The sequence below is a fragment of the Meleagris gallopavo genome, chromosome 10 (assembly GCF_905368555.1).
Source record: "Meleagris gallopavo chromosome 10, MGAL_WU_HG_1.1, whole genome shotgun sequence".
NCBI classification, from domain to species: Eukaryota; Metazoa; Chordata; class Aves; order Galliformes; family Phasianidae; genus Meleagris; species Meleagris gallopavo.
This window is the reverse complement of record NC_139413.1, coordinates 12,878,758-12,893,737: the sequence shown is the minus strand read 5'-3', so window position 1 is coordinate 12,893,737 and position 14,980 is coordinate 12,878,758. Positions and strand designations below refer to the sequence as shown.

Sequence of the window (14,980 nt, the reverse complement as noted above, 5' to 3'; positions counted from 1 at the left end):
TAATTGCCTGTAGGTGCAAATTATAATAAAAAGCAATAAATTTGAATTTACCACCTTAAAAGTTATTTTAAATTATAGTGTAATGGTCATTGGCATACATAGTGGTCTTGAGCTGACTTACAATTTGAACTGGGATTTTCTATGTGTTATCCTACACGTAATGTTCTTGATATCACACAGTACTTAACTGGGGGGGGGGGGGGGGGGAAGAGCCAAGCAGAAGAATTTGCAAAGTAAGCCAAGAAACTGTGCAATAACTTAGAAATACAAGCAATAATTTAGAAATACAAGGTAAAAACAATTAAAAAATACATGCTTAATTAAGAGAAATAAAATCTTCAATTAAGTGGACTTAAGTGTGCCTGCCATCTGTGAATACTTCTTTTGCAGGTGGTTTTTTGAAGTACTGGGATATCCCAAATCTTCAAAGGCTAACATGATCAATGGTGTGCTGATGACAGTTGTGTTCTTCGTGGTGAGGATTGCCGTCATGCCTATGTATTACAGCCGTGTATTTTCTTCGTTTGGAACTGAGGGTTTCCAGAGATTAGGATTTGCAGCCCAGAGCGCCTGGATTATCTCAAGTGTTGTCTTGGATGTTATGAACTTGATGTGGATGGTCAAAATTACGAAAGGTTGCTACAAAGTTATTTGTCTTGTTGGACAGGAGGAAGCCAAAACTCATAAAAATGGAAAATCTGACTAGAGATCATATGCATAAACAGAAATTTCTGCTATGAAAATTACTTGGGTTCACTGAACCAGTGCACATTTCTGCCATGGAATGCTCCTCTTAAGGAAACAAGGTATTACCTCTGTACTGACTCTTTCCCTAGCCACACTGCCTGCGCACCCAGGGCCACGCTTTAAGGATCTTCTCTAAAGAGGAATAGAAGCAAACGTTCACAGAAATGAATGCTACATGTTCTGAGCACTTAACAAACTACTGAAATGAGGAAGGAGCAGACTGGTTACTTGGCTGTTGTCCACCAGTGTGTTTGAAGTGTTTCACTCAGGTTTCTCAGATTAATGTGTTTTATAAATCTAGTGAATGTTGATATCTCTCTTTTATAAAAACATAAACAAAACTCCCCAAATTCATGATATGGTGCAATTTTCCTGGCAAGTTTCTATATTTTCTTCTAGGAATAACAATCAAGATTTCATTCTTGAGAACTTTTTAATTTTTGCAAGAGATGCTAAAAGTCTAGCTTGATTCTGTGAAGTCTTTTACTGCTTTTTGTTCTGCCTTGTATGAATGCAAACCATTTGGGGAAATTTATGAAATAATTTTATCTAAAATGCTGTATTATAAGGCCATACGAGATATCTTAAGAGTGGTTAAAATTCTCTGATTTTTATAGGAAGGATTCATTTCTGCTTTTTTAGATTACATGCAAGAGCACATCTACTAAATCAGCCGTAGAAATGAGTTCATAAGTTAGAATGGTAAATGATGTTTGGGAACAGCATAATTCTTACTGGAGTGCTTTTTTCCTTTGCTGCTATTGCCTTTGAGAGTTAACCATTGACTTTCGGGATATGAAGCTTACTTAGAAAAAGATAAAATTATTCTGTATATGTGCCATGGAACTTACAATGAGCCTTTTTTTTTTTTTTTTCATATATCACACAAGTGACCCATTAGATATGATTGCTGATTTTTATTCTCACGTTTTCTTTGTTAATCACATCTGAGCTGTTGACTAAAGAACATTCTTGAATTAACAGTGCCAAGCTTCTTGTTAGTTATACCTTCTAACAAGGTGTGCTAAATGTACACATTTTCACTCGGTACTTCAGTACACATACCAAGTATTGTAGCATAAGAAATTTATTTTTAAACAAAGAGATAAATATTTATGGGATATTTTGTTTTCCTTTTTTCCTGTTCCCCTTAACAAAGCTGTTAACCAGTCCTTACCTCTGCAGACCACAGTGTCATTGCACCAACACTACGATGCTTTTGGGTGAGAAACAGGGTTTGTCTCCCAGGAATCAGATGTCATTGAACCCCAGAGAGAACCCCACACACTGTAGTGCCTTATAGCCAAGGCAGCTGTGTTGAGTTCCCAGTTCCAGGGATGTCAGAGAGTATTGTTTGAGAGGCACAATACTGGCTTTTATCTGCTTGGTTTCACTGGGCAGACGTTTTCCAGTACTGTTTCCAATCCTGCCCTCTTGAGGGAGATGTCTAAGATTGCTTGTTCAGTTCTACAATCACCTTCAAATTAAGTAAATTCCAACATTTTGGAGAACATGCTTGAAAGTAGAAGTATCCTTGTATTTTATTCAGGAAGTAGGATGAAAAACTGGTAGGGAAGATGAGTTGAAGCAGCTTTTAAGATGACAACCCATGAAAGCTTCTTGAAGTTCATCTCATCTTCACATTAATCTTTGGCGTCTTAGTTTTGTTTTGCTTTATTTTCAGTGTAGAGCATTCACTAAAGCAATTAATTTCCTTCTAGATAGATTTGTGCATCATAGGGGGGAAGTCAAGCAGTAATAAGGTTGTTTTATAAGTAGATTGGAAATGGAAAAACAAGCCTGCAGAGTACATATTGGACAACAACCCAAAATAGAAGGGCATTGAGATAATTATTTAGAAGATGCGATCTTTTGGATTGCTGCATGAAATTAACGTAATTAGAACAACATTTTACAATGCATTCGGTTTCATTTTTCTATTGTGATATTTCAGTGTATTACTGTTCAGTCCTGATGCATCTACCATGTGTGAGTAGGCAACTGTCTAAGGAAAAAGCATTATAAACACTTATATATTTAGTGAGAACTGTAGTCAGCAGTTTGCAAAATTGTACTGTAATGAATGCATTAGGATAGAGCACTCCTACTTGCCACTACAAGCTTATAATACAGCAGATTAGATGGCCTCGGCGCCTATTTTTTCAATTACACTTTCTTAATTTAAAAATGATGTTGAAATATTGACATCATTTTGCGTTGCAAGCTTGTCTCTTTGCTTTTTTCATGCAAGAAGTGCATGATTAGTAGGATTTTCATAAATGTTATCTCCAGAATGTAATATTACTTTAATAGTGGCTTAAAACTTCTATTTTAACACTTGCATTGTAAAGCAGACAGTTGGTATATCACCAGGTGTCTTTGCCATGGAGGTATTGAATGGATGGAATTAGCTTAGTAAAAATGCTCAAAAATCACATTTTATTTTTTTATTCTTCAGTACCGCATTACATATAATTGGTGTGGTGATCATGGGAGCGCCTGTTTGTACCAGTAGGGCTGTATGTAAATATGCCAATTTCTCTTTTCTATGGCTTTACGTTTTCATCTGAAGATGGATAAATACTGCTCTCAGAGCTACTATAGGGGAATGGTAGGTCAAGTTTTGCTTTTACAATTGATTTGTGGAAGCAGTACTTGCAGAGGGGAAAAATACTTCAAATCCTCATTTTCTTGGTGAGTGTTCCAGCAGATTTCAGTGAAGTCAAAAGCGGATTTTCAGTGAAGTCATCGTACAGAGATGTTTAATGGGTATCTGTACACATACTTAGTGATACGAATTTTATCTCTGAAACCTACTCTACCTCTATAAGTAAATGCTCTTTGGGGTGAGCTCAGCACTTTCTTAATTGCTTATAAATAGAATCTACTGAATAATGAAAGATATTCTATGAGCAGGAAAAATGCAGGGAGCTGATTGATATATATAAATTCTTATCAATTCCAAATTTTATGTCAAAGTTTATTAAAAATAAATTAATTATAATGTCTGGAAGATAATAGTTTCCATTCTTACATTAAAAATCATGGTGAAGCATTATTCATACGGAAAAAATAATATTAACCTCTGAGTAAAAGCTTACGTGAGTGAGCAGATACGTTGAAGCATGTTTAGAGAAGAGAGGTGGAGGAGATGCTGAGTACACCTGCTGCTGTGGCTGGGACAATGGTAGAATGACAAGCAGCAGAAAGGTTATGTATTCCTGTATCTCTGTAATGGTAGAAAGTGAAACTAAAATTTCTTTTCAAGCTGTATAAAAAGGCTTCTAAGTTATTGATTGCTGTATGAAGATGACTTGTGTGTTCAACTATACGTACATACAAGCTTTCTGTGAAAGGTCTTTTAGTAGAAAAGTTTGTAAAATTGTTTTGTAAAGCTTCTGCTGAGCCATTCAGAGGAAAATAAAGGGCTGACTGAAAATTACTCCAGCTTAAGGTCTATTACAGTGTTCAGCAACCGAGAAAGCCATGTAGAGAGGAACTAGAATTTTCAGATGAGCAATACAAACGTAGAAGGCTATGAGAAGTATGTGTAGCCCTCTTTCCTATTTGTAATAGCCTTCCATAGAACTTCATTAACCAGTTGCAAGGAACTTCACAAGGCAGGACTTGTTCTTGGTAGAGTGTCTCTACCCATGGAATGCATTTGACAGCTGGAGAAAGAACAGTACTTTGCTGCTGAGGTCCTGGCACCAGTCAAATGGAAAAAAATTATTAATATTTACTAACTTTAATATTCATCCAAACCCTGGGTGAAATCTCTTTGCTGGACAGGGGAAGATCATATGATTTTCTGAATGCAACTTGAGAAGTCTTTTTATGGAGCAAAGAAAGAAAGATGTGCTGCTTGGGATGTTTAGAGCTCTGGGATTAAGCATCAAATCAATACTTTTAGGTGATAACACTTATGATTTCTTATCCATTTAAAATCTCTACTAGCTACCTCCTTTGGCATTCTTGCTCTATTTATAATAACCAAGCACTTTATTGCTCAGTAAAGAATGGAAGGTAGCTATGAAGAATAACTTGTATTGTTTGGTTTAAGAAATATTTTGTCAAAATTCCTTCTGAGATCAGCTTCATGGTGTGGTGTCCTAAGAGGGCATCTGATAGCAATGTACATAAATTTTTAATCTACTTGTAATATAAAGGAAATGTCTTTAAGAGAGTGGTTTATGAGGAGTTCAGCATGCCTCGGTATCAACCATATAATGATTCAGTGTGCTATTTATAACTTCTTAGTCATTGAAATTGAAAATATAAAAACAAATAAAATATTCTGTAGTGTATCTTTATTTTTAATCTCTGTGTGGGATGTCAAAAACTGTACTTGTCTTGTGGATGGCACATGCCTTTATGAGCCTATAAATATTTAAGTATATGAAAATCTGCACCCAAGTGGAACATGTTGCATGGAAATTGTCTTCTAAGTTTAAAAATTTTGTTATTGAAAAAATTCTGATTGTTTAAATGCAACATTTAAATATCAGCAGTAAGCTCCAATACAGAGCATAACACTTTGAATGCAATGCAGGAGATGCTGGTTTTGTTCATTGTAACACTATTCAAGTTTGACAAGAGAAATCCATTATATGATAGGGAGAGGGTAGAGAAGGGCTAATCCTGAGCTCTGGTATAATTTGCACATTTAATACACATACATGCAAATATCCTGGATTTGTTTCTAGCATGTGTAAACCAAACAGTGTTTAATGTCTACAGATACCTATATGGGGAGAATGATTTAACATGTAAGCACAGTTAGACTGATGCAAAAGCAAATTACAATCTGTTGGGAACAAGTGAGTTATGATTTAGGCATAAGTAATAGTCTGTAATTTAAAAATGTTCATGTAATCTTCAAGAGAGACTCAACAAATATGGTATACCTCTGCTCTGATGCAGAGCAAGAGTGAAAACTGATCGTTCTTCCAGGCTGATTTCTGGAAAACCATGACAATCTGATTTGCGGAGAAAAGACTGATACTGTCACAGAATGTTAGGATCATATTATTAAATTCAAATAGTAATGTGGCCTGATTGTAGTGGCAATCCTTATCACTGCACAAGAACTTAAGAATGCAATATAGTAATTCTGAAGATTGGTTACAACGGTGAACAGGTGTAGTAAGGTGAATGGTTAAATACAATGCATTTAAATCTTCCTTTTGCTATAAAATTCTGAACTGTGTTTGCATTTCAGTATACTGTAGAGCATTTTTGTATTTGGTTTGAACAGTCTAGGAGCTTGCATTATATTGGCTGATTTTTTTCTTTGATATATGCAATAATGTCAATGAGCAATAAATTGCATGATGTATGCAAGGTATTGTTACTTCATAATAAAAAGAACAGAGTTGCTTATTTTGTGAATTTTTCTTTCTTATTGGGGTAATAACTTATGTATCTATAATAAATGCATCATAAAAAAATGACTTGTTTTGGGTTAAGCTGAGAAACAGCTGGCTTGTACAATACCTTGAAGTTGCTGCACCTTGCTTTATGTGCGAAGAGAGAAGGGAGTCTAAGCCAGGTGTGTAGGAGTGGGTGGACTTAGAAAGGGTGAAATGCTGTGTAGGACCTCACTGTGGCCAGGAATGTGACTTCAACTATAAATTGTTGCGTATTGTGGAAAAGCTTATGTTTATATTGGACAGTATTAATTATATCATAATGTGTTATAATACATTTCAGGAAATAAGCCAAACGCTTCTCTGCAGGCTGTGGGTATAAAGAGCTACTGTCATCTGTGTTATAGATGCCATGCATTACACAGTTCTTTCCTGAATACTGAGATGTGCAATTAAGTTCCTTAATTCTCAGTTTCTCTATGAGCAGAGATTGTACGCCTGGGAACCACAAACTGCATGGAGAAGCCTGGTGGTTTCTCTGAGCTTGCTCAAAGGAAGCTGCTGCTGTTGTGTATCTTAACTTTTGGCTATTGCTTGTATTTCTCTAAGCTTTTGAGTTATGCACTGATTAAATTTCTAGAAGAAAACACAGTGATTTTTACAATTTTTATTTCCTCTCATGTCTTAAGGGGAATCTTGTGGTATTTGTAAATGATATTCTTAGGTTACTTATTTTATACTTTCTGTAGAAAACTTGTCGTTTACCGTTTGATCTGTCTGCAGTGACTCAGGCTGGGAATGTCTGGAAGCCTTCCTTAGGGTCAGATGCTATATAGGTCAGATTTCCAACTGCTTGGGAAAGGACAATGAGGCTCGGTGGGATACTGTTGTTCAGCACCGGATGGCTTTTAGCACTGAATGGAGGAAAGGAAGGTCTAAAAGTGGCTGGGAACAAGGGATGCCGTTCTGTGAGCTGTTCTCAGTCGCACAAATGCAACAAATCTTGTTGAAAGCGTGAGAAACCCCGCCTGAGATATAGAGGTGGATATACAAAATGTTTCCCATGTCATTTTCTGGTGCATAGCTCCCCCATTTTATATATATATATACACACATACATACATACACACACATATATATACATATATGTATATACACGCACATATACATATATTTATATATAAATATAATTTTTGTGTGTGTGAATTTTGCATTCTTTTTGAAATTTTCCTCTGTTTTTGGTACTTGTATTGGTGCAATAATTCCAAACTAGGGGTTTTGTTTTGCTTGTTTTACATCTTCACAGTAACAGGGTTTCTGTCATTTTCTAAGGATGGATATTGTGAGTGTACTCTGGTTTTGCTCGGCTTTTCTGGAGTCCACAGAGGATACTTAAGGGCAGAGTGTGTACTTTCTTGAGGCTGTCACACTGTTCTTTGCAGGGCTTTACTCTGAGATAGAAGTATTTGCTGCAGAAACTCCGTGACGGACACGAGAAGATGTCTTTTTTAATTCGGGTGCTTAAAACGACTGTGCTCTTACAGTCTTGCGTGCTACAGCTGAATGCCAGCAGCCCTGAGCAGCGCAGGCTGCCGCCGTCCGCCCGCTACAGGCTCCCTGGCGGCGCAGGGGAGCTCAGCCCGCCTTCCCGCTCCGCCCGCAGCGTGGCGCTGTGCCGGACAGGCCGCCTTCAGCCGGCGGCAGCCCCCGCCTGGGAGAGCGGCCCAGGCACGACGGCGCCCCTGCGGTGGGCGGGAGCGGCTGTTGCGCAGGCGCGGTGCGGGCCGGCGCTCTCGCGAGGCGCGCGTCTACGGGGTCGCCGGGGGGCGCCGGCCGGGCAGAGGTGAGCGCGGGCGAAGGGAAGCGGAGCGACTCGACGCGGGAAGCGGCGGGAGGAGCGGTGGGGCGCGGGCTGTGGCACCGGGCCGGACCCGGCCCCTGTTGGCGAAGGGGGGCGGGCCTGACCTTGCCTGCGGGTGAGTGCGGTCACGGTGTGTGTTACGGGTCACGGAGTGCTTCCTGCAGCGAGGCGAGGCCCGGGGCTGCCGTTGCCAGGAGGCGCGGGCGCGGCAGGAGCCCGCTGCGTGCGGTATCGCCCGGGGGCTGCGGGCAGCGCCGCGCTGAAAGCCGGGGAAGGGGCGCGAGCGGAGCGTCCCTCCTGTGCTCCGCTATACGCGCTGTGGAGGCCGCGGGTTTTATTCAGGCAGTGCGTTTATGGCTCACAGTGTTTTTTTGTTAGTTATTATGGATGTGTTTTTAAGCAGTTTGTGATGCTGCGGTGTATCTGAACGTGCGTTCACTATAGTGAGAAATGAACATAGGTTTCTTTACAGGTATTTGCTTTATTCTTTTGTTTAGAAACTTGAACTGAAAGGCCTGATTTCAGCAGCCATGGGACTGTCTGCATCCGCCCCAGCGGCCACAGCTCAGTCAGCAGCCGAGCCATCCAAACAGCACCAGGCAGCCTCTCCACCTTCAGAATGCCCCATGCATCGGGAGAAAGCGAGAGGTAACTGTGCTTGAAAGCTAGTGAAGTTAGCTCTTACACTGAAAGCTCAAAGGTATTTGACAGGAAAGAAAAACAACTGCATTAAGAACTTGAGCCTGTCCCCCACCCAGGGTGACTTGCAGGTAGCAGTTGATGACAAGAACTCAGCTGTCCCCCAGAGGAGGTGTCTGCTGCAGAACCTGTGGGCTGCTCCTGCTCTGCTTTCCCCAGAGGGGCCCAGCAGGGCTTTGGGGCACTTCCATGTGGGGCCAGATTGGTGCCCATGCCCCTTTGGGGGTTGTCCCTGGGAGCAGGTGGTTGTGCATCAAGGAAGGGGCAGCAGAAGGGGGCGATGAGGTCAGTGTCTGGGGAAGGACGATGTCAGCTCTTTGCTGGCAGAATGAACACAAGTTGGATTCACATCGCTTTGGAAATCTTGGTGACAAACAGCGTGGTGTAGCAGCCTGCCATGGAGCAGGGTGTAAGCATTCAGGGCCTGTGTGAGAAGCTTAGGTTTGAGCGCGGCGTTGGATGCTAAAACAGGCAAGACAAAAATATTTACGAAAGTTGGAAAGTGTTCTAAAACACGAAATAAAAAGTAAAATAGCATTCTTGTATTTACACTAGTATTTGATGAACTGTTTTCCGTCTCCTGTTTTAGAGACTTCATTTTGTAATAAAACATATAATGTTTTTTCCTATATTTTAGGTTGTCCGATGCACATGAAGACTTCTGACCGTAGGGCTGAGGACACAGATAATGTTCCTGCACATCAGGAAAGAGCATATGAATATGTAGCGTGTCCTGTCAAGTCTGGGACATCTCAAGCAAACAGTGACATAGATCCTAGCAATATGGTAACTTTCACTTGGTTCAGATGTTTTCTTCACTCTCGTTTCTTCTGAAATCCAAAAATGTAAATACTGGATGCTGTGTAAAATGGGAACTCTGGCAAATAACGTTCTTTTTTCCATTTTAAAACTGCATTTTCTGATTGTTTATCCAAATATTTTTGGATATTTAATTTTTTAATTTAATTTAAACCAATATAGGGTTGAAGACTCTCTTCTTTAAAGTTGAATCTTTTTTGATAAAAAGTGGTTTTACAGTTTGTAAATATTTTATGCCATGTATTTCTGTTTGTTACGTACAAGCATGGTTCTTAAGTTACATCAGTGGTCTTAGGTTCTGTGCAGTAGTGGAATGGTAAGTTCTCATTCAGGTCTTTCTGACATTTCCTTTATTACAAGAAGAATGCAGATTTGAAAGTTGAAGTTTAGACAAAAGGTGTCCTTTGGTCTTTAGATGACAAACTTACACAAAGCATTTTGTTGCAAAAAAGGAAGGTGGCCTCAGTGGATTTAATGTGAAGACTGAACTTCTTGATCTTGGCTGCTTAATTATTGCTTTATTTTTTCTCAAATACTTAATAATTTCTAGTTTGCTTTTGCTTTTGTTGTTCAGGTGATTCTCTGTGTTTTCTAGATGCCTCCTCCTAATCAGTTGCCATCTCCAGATCAACCATTTCCATTGTCAACTGTTAGAGAAGAATCTTCCATTCCTAGGGCACACTCTGACAAGAAATGGGTCTATCCTTCAGAGCAGATGTTTTGGAATGCTATGCTAAGAAAAGGGTAAATACACTGAATTTTCAGCTGAAGTCTCCATGAGTCTGAGATTTTTGAAATAGCATAATTAGTTATTATTCATAGATGCTATTTAAAAGTTTCAAGCAGGAAGCAATTGACTTTCATTTATAAAAAAATACTGCTTTAAAAAAAAAAAAGCTTTAACATTACGTGTGAGCTGATCTCAAAGTCTGTCCTTCCCCATCATCAGCAAGATGGCTGAGAATGTCAAGGCAGCTGCTACTAACTCAGAAAATTTTCTTAGAAGTCACTGCATAGGTGCAAAAAGACTCTGTATGACTACCTACTTTTAAGTGCAAGAGGCTTCAGTCTAATCCTATAATCTGATAGTAAAAATTCTGCAAATTCAAGAGCATTCATTTGACTCTAATGCTGCTAAAAATTTGAAAATTAAAGTTGTTTGACTTGTAGATGTTTTCTGTCTAAACAAAAATTCAGTGTAGGCAAGATCGAACTGAATGATAGATGATTCATTGGCCAAAAAAAAATAATCTCTGCTGCTGTTTCTGCATTTCTTTGTATTTATTTGTTTGTCACTCTGAAACATACCAACTTTAAATGCAGTTACGATTAAAACAGTAGTGATTTTTGATACTACTTTTTGCTAGAGACAATATATCATGAGCAGTTTATTTTGAACACAAATTTTTATCCTGTAAATGCTTTAATGTATTCAATCTTATGCCTGTTGGAAAGGAAGCACAGTCACAGTGCAGGATCAGAGGGATGGAAGGTGTTTCAAAGTGTATCCAATATGTATTGAGTAAAGGACTTTTGTGCATTAAGAACACAAGTGGGATTTTTCCTGAGCATTTTTACAAATACTGTGGATGTGCCATTGTTTGCACATCCTGATAACTTTCTGATCCAGTTAAGCTGTTAATTTAGCTAACCTGAAGTTGTGGATCTCTGTGATGATAACTTAGATAACTATCTGTTTACATAGAAAATGAAGTGGTTCTCAGGATGCTTAAGCAGATGAGCCAGAAGTTTCCGTTCTTGCTTTGTGTCTTTGCATAAACACTTAGATCTGTTGATTCAATGTCCATTCAATAAATTAAGGAATATGGAGGAGTTACACAGTAATACTTGTGTTATTTTTTAGGTGGAGGTGGAAAGATGATGACATAACAAGTGAAGATATGACTAACATCATTAAGATTCACAATCAAAATAATGAGCAAGCTTGGAAGGAGATTTTGAAGTGGGAAGCTCTTCATGCTATGTATGTACACATGAAACGAGAAGCAAATCATTTGGTTTGGCATTTGCTTTTGTAATTGTTTCAAAGTAGACTTTGTAGTTTTCATAAAAATATTCTGGTGTTGATACATTTCAAAAGTTATGGTCTTCTATGATTTCCCATTTTGATAATCAGGGAGGAAGATTACACAGAAGGGATGACTAGAACTGAATAACTGCACCGACAAAACAGATCAGCCGTCTAGTGGTGTGGTATATTATGTGGGCTTGGAGGAAAAAAACATCTTAGTGTATCTATTTGAAGATTACCTTATTTCCATCTTTGTTATGAAAAAGGAGAGGGACAGATTTTCTTTAAGAGGAACTTGTGTCACTTTCACTATCACCAAGAACCTGACAGAAGCAATTTTCCTTCTTCATGAGTAGAACATGGTGTAAAATTAGACTTTGTTTCAAAAAGTAGAAACTATTATCTCTGTTCTAATTGTGTCTGTAGGGAATGTCCGTGTGGACCATCCCTGATGCGGTTTGGAGGCAAAGCAAAGGAGTATTCACCAAGAGCCAGAATACGTTCATGGATGGGGTACGTTGGCATGAAAATAGGACTTCTGGTCAAGATGAAAGATAGAAAGGCATGTCTGGAGATGCAGTGTAGAAGTAATTTAGAGATGATACAAAAGTGGAGTTGCAAGTTATAATCACCAGATGATGCATGTAGTGGTAGGGAATCTTATGCCAGAATGTGAATGAATAAATCTTGCTTCCACTCCCTCTCCCAGGTTCATAATACCTATCCGTTAAATTTTTCTGCACTGATCTATCTTTCCAGGTATGAGCTTCCCTTTGACAGACACGATTGGATTGTTGACCGATGTGGAAAAGAAGTGCGGTATGTTATTGATTACTATGACGGTGGTGCAGTAGATAAGAACTATCAGTTCACTATCCTGGATGTTCGTCCTGCATTTGATTCTCTGTCGGCTGTGTGGGACAGGATGAAGGTAGCCTGGTGGCGTTGGACTTCTTAACTACTCTTGTTATGTGTGATCAAAAAGTAAACCACTTGCCTCTGAGGTTTGAGGGTACGTGGACAGTAGGACATGAAATAGAAGTTCAGTAAAACTGTGATTATTTTCATCACCACTGTTCTTTGGGGAGGGGGCATGACGAGGGGTGAAGAAATGCATTGTTAAGTATACCAATGCTTTATGATACTGTAAATTATATAATAAAAGTACAGAAGCAAAAACATGCATCTTAATTTTCGTAAGACCTGGGAAATCTTTTATTCTGTTACAAATCTTGCATAAGATTTCCTTCTTTCATTTCATGCCTTTGGTGCTGTACCAAATACATTAGATTTCTGGTTCTGACTGTGGTTTTGAGCACTACTTAAAAATAGTGAAAACTGGAAGTTTCATGAACGGTTGCCCTTAGTTACAGTATTAGCATACTCAGATAAAGCGTAAAAGTTGTGGACTGCTACAAACTGCATGTTTTACTAAGTATTGAAAACTACATGCTTGTTTTCACATGGGCACTTTACCTGTTTAAATATGTTTCCTCAGAAAATTTCAGTCAAATCTATTCTGTTAAAGAAATACGAGTGTTGCAGTGTGAGTATTTCTAAAAGTGTGTTCAATTGAAAATGTGGAGAGTATACTTAAGCCTTAATTTGCAGTTTATCTTTGAACAGAAGAACAGCTGATTGTTACAGGCAGGAAATGAGTGTGTCGGCTTCTCTTAAAACAACACTTCTCAAAGGAAATAAGGTTGATCTCTAATGAGTATTTATTTAATCATTTTAAAAGTTTGTTTTCTGATATAAGAAAATTGTATTCTTTTTGCTGCACTTGTGTGCTTTTCTGTCTTTATTGTGTCTTCTCATGTATTCAGGACAGAAACTTTATTTAAAGAATGTGTCCGGCACTGCATCTGGATTTTGCATCGTAGTTTCATCACCTGTAGTGTAGTATTTCTTAATTCTTTTTGAAATATATAACAGTTGCACAGAGGTGTATGACTACGTAGTCATAACACGTTCCTTCGTAGCAGTGATAGTGAGGTGTGGTACAGATGTGTATATGACTTGGCTAAAAGGGTATCCAAAGCACAAGTAAATACTTTGCAAGTAAGCAAGGTTGAGTTGAGCATTTTTTGAGAGTGATGCTTGTTAATTTTGTGTGGATGAACAAACACTTTGTGTTTGTACTTAATAATTTTTTTTCCTTTTTTTAAAGTCTTCTACTGTAATAGCTTTAAATTTGCATGGCTTGGTAAATTTCCTGAAATTACGTTACTCCTCCCTTTCAGCATACAGTACTGTTGAGGAGAAGTCCTCTGTGCAAAAGACTTGAGAACAGAAAGAATAACCAAATACCACATTGTAGTTTAAGTCAGAGTTTCTTCTTGTAACTTAAACTGTCAACCAGCTGTACCTTAATTTTCTGAAAGTGGTTATTTTTCATTGATAACAGAAGCTTTTTGTTTTCTCTCAAGGGGAGAACACCTTAGTACTTCAGTAAAGTAACTCTTCTCAATTAAGAAAATAGGCAGGGAATCTTCCATAATTCATGGTAGTAATGGAGACTAATCACTACCACTTCATTGGCAACTGTCTGTAGGGTCAGAATAAAACTTACCCAGAAGTCTGGAATCCTAATAACTCCTATTTTTACCCGTTTCCAATTTCCCTATTATTTTTCCCTTTTTTCACTGATTCATACATATGTATGTGTGTGTGTATATATTAAATAAGAACAGTTTAGTGCAAGAAAACCCAGGCCCCGGTCTGAGAAGGCAGTATATATGCGAGATATAAGAAGTGTGTGATCTTCTATGAAGCATTGTGTCTGACAGTAAAAGAGCTACTTCTTTTAGTTCTAACAGAGACAGAAGATTGCTGCTTTTTGAGGTGGGCTTTTTGAGTTTTATGTGTGTTTGGTAACTTGATCTACGCACAATGGAGGGAGTGCTTTGGAAGCTTCAAAATGACTAGTCTGCACTGTTGGTTTTGGAAACTTGACATTAAGTGTGTTATGAAAACTGTAATTGCTACTAAATCTGGTAGATGTTTCATGCTGCTCCATGAGTTTACTGTCTTCTGTTTCATCTTTCCTAGTTTGAGAATTGTTTTTTTCTGTATTGTTTTGTCATTCAAACAAAAAGGAGACTCAAATAAATATACTTTTCTTAACTTCGGTATTTGTGATCATATTTCTAGTTCTAAGAATTGTTAATATGAGCTTCTGCATGGGCCAAATGAGGTAACTTCTTTAGGCCAATAAAACAGATCTTCGAATATGCACTACTCATATTTAGGTGAAGTGAGATCAAAAAGTAAGGACTAACTTAAGCGTTAGCTAGCCAAACCTGCAGGTTTCAGAACAAGAACATATGACAACAAATATTTTCATCCAGCTAACTTCTGCAGAATGGAAGGTTTTAGTTTTTTAAAGTAATCATTAGAAATTAATTAAGTTTATATTCTACAAGCAGTGAGGCTTAAGGAAATCTGCACTTT

General features: G+C 38.3%; 2 protein-coding genes across 12 annotated transcripts in view; both read left to right on the top strand.

The window, feature by feature from the left end:
- The window catches only part of TLCD4 (TLC domain containing 4), a 42,070-nt gene extending 35,941 nt beyond the window's left edge, over positions 1–6,129 (top strand). For all 8 annotated transcript variants that reach the window (XM_085231887.1, XM_085231886.1, XM_085231884.1 and 5 more), the window contains one exon: positions 391–6,129. In XM_085231887.1, coding sequence (XP_085088013.1) covers positions 391–706 — 316 coding nt within the window. In that variant the 3' untranslated portion in view covers positions 707–6,129. The remainder of the gene's footprint in view (positions 1–390) is intronic.
- A 1,674-nt stretch (positions 6,130–7,803) lies between these two features.
- On the top strand, positions 7,804–14,653 carry HCCS (holocytochrome c synthase). Of its 4 annotated transcripts, none has more exons than XM_085231878.1 (7): positions 7,804–7,959; positions 8,475–8,625; positions 9,314–9,462; positions 10,091–10,239; positions 11,360–11,479; positions 11,954–12,040; positions 12,287–14,653. In XM_085231878.1, the coding sequence occupies exons 2-7, from the start codon at positions 8,508–8,510 to the stop codon at positions 12,483–12,485; spliced, it is 822 nt and encodes a 273-aa protein (XP_085088004.1). In that variant the 5' UTR covers positions 7,804–7,959; positions 8,475–8,507; the 3' UTR covers positions 12,486–14,653. The 4 variants fall into 4 exon arrangements, with proteins under 4 accessions (XP_085088004.1, XP_003208748.1, XP_031410625.1 ...); XM_003208700.3 differs by having other exon boundaries at positions 7,952–8,092; XM_010715605.4 differs by lacking the exon at positions 7,804–7,959 and adding an exon at positions 8,160–8,322.
- The last annotated feature ends 327 nt before the right edge of the window (positions 14,654–14,980 follow it).

What these genes read in the sequence shown, in the direction of transcription:
- HCCS (XM_085231878.1), top strand. Translation starts at nt 8,508, where the DNA reads ATGGGACTGTCTGCATCCGCCCCAGCGGCCACAGCTCAGTCAGCAGCC. An exon ending in GCATCGGGAGAAAGCGAGAG is followed by an intron (nt 8,626 to 9,313) that starts GTAACTGTGCTT and finishes CCTATATTTTAG; the next exon opens with GTTGTCCGATGCACATGAAG. An exon ending in TGGGAAGCTCTTCATGCTAT is followed by an intron (nt 11,480 to 11,953) that starts GTATGTACACAT and finishes TTGTGTCTGTAG; the next exon opens with GGAATGTCCGTGTGGACCAT.